At 42.4% G+C, this 6,000-nt stretch overlaps 1 protein-coding gene across 2 annotated transcripts in view; it reads right to left on the reverse strand.

The window, feature by feature from the left end:
- LOC115173846 (dedicator of cytokinesis protein 2) overlaps positions 1–6,000 on the reverse strand; it is a 153,347-nt gene extending 147,347 nt beyond the window's left edge. For both annotated transcript variants that reach the window (XM_029732302.1, XM_029732296.1), the window contains exons 1-3: positions 5,799–6,000; positions 388–471; positions 148–188 (exon numbers count right to left, since the gene is read on the reverse strand). In XM_029732302.1, the coding sequence (XP_029588162.1) occupies positions 148–188; positions 388–471; positions 5,799–5,841 (168 nt within the window). In that variant the 5' untranslated portion in view covers positions 5,842–6,000. The remainder of the gene's footprint in view (positions 1–147; positions 189–387; positions 472–5,798) is intronic.

Here is a 6,000-nt window from a genome sequence, read left to right on the forward strand (position 1 = left end):
GAGGTAGAGAGCGGGGAGAAAGGACAGACATAAAGAGTGAGGGAGAGAGTACATAGAAATCCTATTTGCTCACTTCCTCGCCAAAATAACATGCACCCTTTCGCCCAACGCATCTATCCTGTCTTAACCTGTCCAGGTGTGTCTTACCTGTCGATCCTTGTTCCTGACTAGGTAGCCTTTATACCAGCCTGCAACCAGGGAACAAAGGGCAAGGTCACAGCACATACACATATCACATCCAGTCACAGCACACACACCTACACACACTGTAAAACTGTCTTAGTAGTAATCAGCTAAAAGAATGACATCCAGACACAGCCATTGTTCCCAGTTTACGTCACACATTATTCCCAGTCAAACCACAACATTCTCAGACAGCTCCCTCACCATCGCAGGTCTCCTGGATGTGGACTGTGTCCCCAACCTCCAGAGACAGCTGCTTCACCCCAAGGCCAATGAAATTCCATGTTACTAGGGGAGACACAGAGAGATGGCCAATGAATGTCATATCAGTAAGAGAGAGGGTCATAAAGTATGCTGTAGAGAGACCCTAGAATAGAGAAACCTAACCGAAATGAACCATTAGCTTTTGTTTGCCACACTTTAAAGCCAACAAAAACAATCAATGTTCCTTGTTCGGGGGAGGGAGGGTATGTTAGATTTTTGTTTTGCTTGTTGGGGAACAAGTGTATACGATGACTGTACAAAACATTAAGAACACCTGCACTTTCCATGACATAGACTGACCAGGTAAATCCAGGTGAAAGCTATGATCCTTTATTGATGTCACTTGTTAAATCCACTTCAATCTGTCACGTCCTGACCATAGAAAGCTTTTATTTTCTATGGTAGAGTAGGTCAGGGCATGACTGGGGGGTTAGTCTAGTTTATTATTTCTATGTGGGGTTCTAGGTTTGTTTTTCTATGTTGGTGATTGTGTATGATTCCCAATTAGAGGCAGCTGGTAATTGTTGTCTCTAATTGGGGATCATACTTAAGTAGCTTGTTTTCCACTTGTGGGTTATGGGATATTGTTTATGTGTTTTTGCATTGTCGTCACGGTTCGTTTATTCTTTATTGTTTTGTATTTTTTCTATGTTTCACTTTCGAATAAATTATGTGGAACGCTACTCACGCTGCGCCTTGGTCCGATCATTCCAACGAACGTGACACAATCAGTGTAGATGAAGGGGATTACAGGTTAAAGAAGGATTTTTAAGCCTTGAGACAACTCAGACATGGATTGTGTATGTTTGCAATTCAGAGAGTGAATGTGCAAGACAAAAGACTTAAGTGCCTTTGAATGGGGTCTGGTAGTAAATGCCAAGACCTGCAATGCTGCTGAGGTTTTCAAGCTCAACAGTTCCCTGTGTGTATAAAGAATGCTCCAACACCCAAAGGACATCCAGCCAACTTGACACAACTGTGGGAAACATTGGAGTCAACATGGAAGCATCCCCGTGGAACGCTTTTGAAACTTTGTAGAAACCATGCCCTGACAAATTGAGGCTGTTCTAAGGGCAAAAGGGGGAGTGCATCTCAATATTAGGAAGGTAGTCAGTGGATACATAAAAAGTGGATTAGAAATTATGCAAGTAATGTTATTTGATAGACTCCAATTCTATCAGCAAATTTCGTAGTTGATATATCCACCCGCCCCCCCCCAAAAAAAATATAATTGCTTGTCTTACAGTACCTCCCCTCCTCCTCATCCGCCTCTTCTTCCTTCTCCTGCCCTCCTAGGGGCACCCTGCTGGCAGCTGTCTGTCTGCACTGCTACACACACATATATACTGTATACTGTAACTGACAAAGAAATGCTCTCTCTCATACTAACATATCCATACATATCCACGCATGTGCAGATAAACACACACACACACACACACACACACACACACACACAGTGAGGAAAGTTCCAGAGGTGTCTGTCTGCGTCATACGGTGTGGGGCCCATATGCGTGGGGCCGGGGCCCATATGCGCGACAGGTGATATTCCGCCCAAACTCTATATGCCGTGGGCTCTCCAACCCTGTTCCTGCAGCTACCCAGTGCTTAGTTTGGGAAACCAAGTGAAATCTGTTCGGGGAACATCGATAGTGACATGTTTTCGCAAACAGAACACATTTCACTAAACTGTTGACAGCCCCTCTGCCCCCTCAAGAAAGGAATAAAGGAGAGAAAGGAAGAGATGGAAACACACGGTGGTGAGATATTCTGTATAGCTAAAGGTAATGTGTCACCCAGTTAATTATGAACAATCCCTATTACTAAGCTATTCAAAATCAAATACAAATGCACTATAATTGTAGGCTAACTGTAAGCCACCCTTCACAATCAATGAATCAACAGCATCACCTAAGGCTATATGTTCTCTCCCAGATTTGTGGGTAGACATTTTGGAGTGTAGCATAAAGTAACCAGTCCATCCAGCTTGCATAATAATAAAGCCCACACTCAAAGGCGATTACTCAAATGTGTTTAATTTGGGAGTATACCTTACACCAATTATGTACGAAAGGCATCTTTAGTCGGTTTTGTTTTATGTTTTTTCTGCCAAGTGTAGTATGCATAAGCTCTAAAATACATATGGGTGTTTTGAATGAATCGTCACCTTAGAAAGAAAGCTCTGTCCACTTCATTGTGTTAGGCTTTGAAGCAACATCCACAACGAACATGTTTTACACTCAATATTTAAGAAGGTGTTCCTAATGTTTGGTATACTCAGTGTATATGTGCTTCTTCAGATTACAAAAAGAAAATAGGATATACTGTATGTTTGTACAACTATGTCAAGAATTGTGTGCCTTCTTTAATATGACCAATAACAATAGTTATACCGCCCATAAAACATTCTTGTTCATCAGTAATAATATGGTTGTACACTGTCTTCCATTGTTCTGGTGTTTTACAAGTCTGTGTACACATGATGCTAGAAATGGAAACCTACTCACACCACTGTGCTGCTGCTCTATTTGTGACACCCAGAAACCTCATGCTACTTCCTCCCTTCTACACTTCCTGTGTTTTCAATCTAACATGAAAGAAGATTTATCCATTTTACAATTCATTTCCTGCAATTCTACACATTTTGCCCTGAGATGTAGAGAAAATGTTGCAGTTTTACACATTTCGTCATGGGACGGAGACTATAGGGCTGTGGCGGTCATGACATTTTGTCAGCTGGTAATTGTCATGCAAATGCTGCCGGTCTCACAATAATTGACTGTTAATAAACCTAAACATGTTTAGCATCTCCAGGCTTCCCCGCATACAAGCTGCCGATGCAAGCCTTCGGGAAAAAAAGTTGAATAAATCCATTTAATATAGCCTACACCATCACAATAACATGAATTATTTATTTAGTTGTGATAGGACTATAAACCTGGGAATGTATTAGAAAAATTAAAACATGATGTGACTTTATACTGATGGTTCGGAAAAAGTTGCAAGAAAGGCATGCACTCTGATCCTTGCGCTTCCAGCGGAGAGAGAGACATTTGCATTACTGCTCTGCACTCTTGGAAAAACAGGTGCTATCTAGAACTTAAAAGGGTTTTTCAGCTATCCCAGTAGGATAACCCTTTTGAAGAACCCCTTTTGGTTCCAGGTAGAACCCTTTTGAGTTCCATGTAGAACCCTTGCCAGAGAGGATTCCACATGGAACCAAAAAGGGTTCTACCTGGAACCAGAAAGGGTTCTCCTATGGGGACAGCCGAAGAACCCTTTTGGAATCCTTTTTTCTAAGAGTGATCTTGTATACCAAGCAAGTTATGGTATATCTAATCATTGGAAGATGACATAATTAAAAGTGAAATGTGAAAGAAAGGCTACAACGACCAAAAGCTGCTATTTAGGCTATAATCTGAATGGAGTTGTTGATATGTGTAGGTAAACTGTAGGACGGTGAGAAGTGCAGTAATGTAGTTAGCTAGTTTCTCTCAGTGTGACGCAGTCAAGACAGGTACTATGTAATCGGATGGAATAATAAATAACTAGCAAGAAGTTAGTCTGGCATGAGTTAACAGCGTTGGCAGTCTCTCCCACTGTGCCTGCTCCAGTGCTCTGTCTTACACACACATTCACACACACACTACACAGACTCCACCTCCCCATAGCCTACAGCTTCTCGCTCTGTGCCTCTCTCTCTCCCTCCCTTTTCTCCACAGCTCCAAAGTAGCAAAACAATTGGCTTTTCTGCTGCTTCCCTCACTCGGATCGGACCGGGTGCATAAGGTGACGGGTCTGGTTGTCCTTTAGGTACTTTCGGAACGAGTTAAAACTGTTTATTTATACATATTGGGTCCGAGGCGTTCACGTGTCCATTTCGGAACAGGACCTGTAACTCAATTTGGGTCCGAGGCTTTCACGTGGGTCCGAGGCTTTCACGTGTCCATTTCGGAACAGGACCTGTAACACAATTTGTCCTCATCATTCAGGTTGTTCAAATTCAATCAGGAAGTGTTTAGAGAGTGATTAGAGGGACAATAGAGTGCTGAGTACCAGGCCATTAGCGAGGGCCGTTGGACTGCGGGTCATGACTCATGACTGCCGGCGTGGCGGTAACAAGGTTACCATGATAGCCCTAGGCGGAGAGAAGATTTTGCCATTTTATAACAAATTTCATGCAATTCTACTCATTTTGCCATGGGGTGGAGAGAAATGTTCGACTAACAAAATCAATGGGGGTGCTTCAGTCTGTAATTTGACCATGATTACTACACGTTTAGACTAACTAACACATTTCTTTTTTTTAATTTTGGAACTCATTCGGGGTCTCAATTTACTGTTGAGAGATAGAATAGTTGTCACGTTTGTCGTAAGGATGGGACCAAGGCGCAGCGGGAATGTGTAAACTCATCTTCTTATTTATTGAGAAGAAAACGAAACAAAACACTTGAATCAAAACAACGACGAAGAAACAGTCCTGTGAGGCACACAGCTACACATGGAACAACTACCCACAAAAACCCATGAAAAAACACCCCTACTAAATAGGACCTTCAATTAGAGGCAATGAGGAACAGCTGCCTCCAATTGAAGATCAACCCAATAAACTAAACATAGAAATAGAAAGACTATAACGAACATAGAAATATACTAACATAGAACATTAACCAAAAACCCCGAAACACCTAAAACAAACACCCCCTGCCACGTCCTGACCAAACTACAATAACAAACAACCCCTTTACTGGTCAGGATGTGACAATAGTAGAATACGCATGGTGAAATGAAAAACATTTGCTTGTGCATCAGCAGTTGTCTACTATTCTAACTCTCAATAGTAAGTTGAGACCCCGACTGAGTTCCTAAAAATAAAAAGGGATGCGTGTAGCCCGTAGGGCCAATCACTGTTCTAATGCATTGTAGAACTACTGCAACAAATACAAACCCTGCTCTGAAGATCAATATGTTTATGTTTATGAAAAGTGACAGTGATAGAATCAGTCTTTCTGATTAGGAAACATGCCAGGGTTGAGCCAGAGCAACTGCTATCATGTGTGTCAAGTGATACCTGACACTCATGTCACAAAGTCACTTGCTGATGCAGCCATTGAAGCACTCGGCCATTTTGTTTCTCTGAACATAGAGGTCTATCAGTGATCTCTACCTCATCTCTCTCTATCATGTCTGTGCAGACAGTCAGAACGTTAGTCAGTTACCTGAGGTCTGCTCACTTCCTGTCAAGGAGGAAGTGAGGGCGATCGGAGATCACCCTCTGCAAGCAAGCAAGCAAACACACACAAACACATACACACACACTTGGACTGCACAGGTACGTGTGGGTTACTTACCTATGCCATATCGCTCCGTTGTGGTCGTCATCCAAGGAGCCATGACTGCCTTTCTTTTCTCTCTCTCCACCTCTCTCCCGTGTACTCTCTTTCTCTTTCTTTGGGTGTCTGAGATGCGTTTTCTGCTCTACCTCTCACTTCTGCGTTTTTTTGGTCTGTATATATGAAAGCAGATAACTCCTCCCCCTCTCCTTCCTTCCTC

The sequence above is a fragment of the Salmo trutta genome, chromosome 3, assembly GCF_901001165.1.
Source record: "Salmo trutta chromosome 3, fSalTru1.1, whole genome shotgun sequence".
Lineage (NCBI taxonomy): Eukaryota > Metazoa > Chordata > Actinopteri > Salmoniformes > Salmonidae > Salmo > Salmo trutta.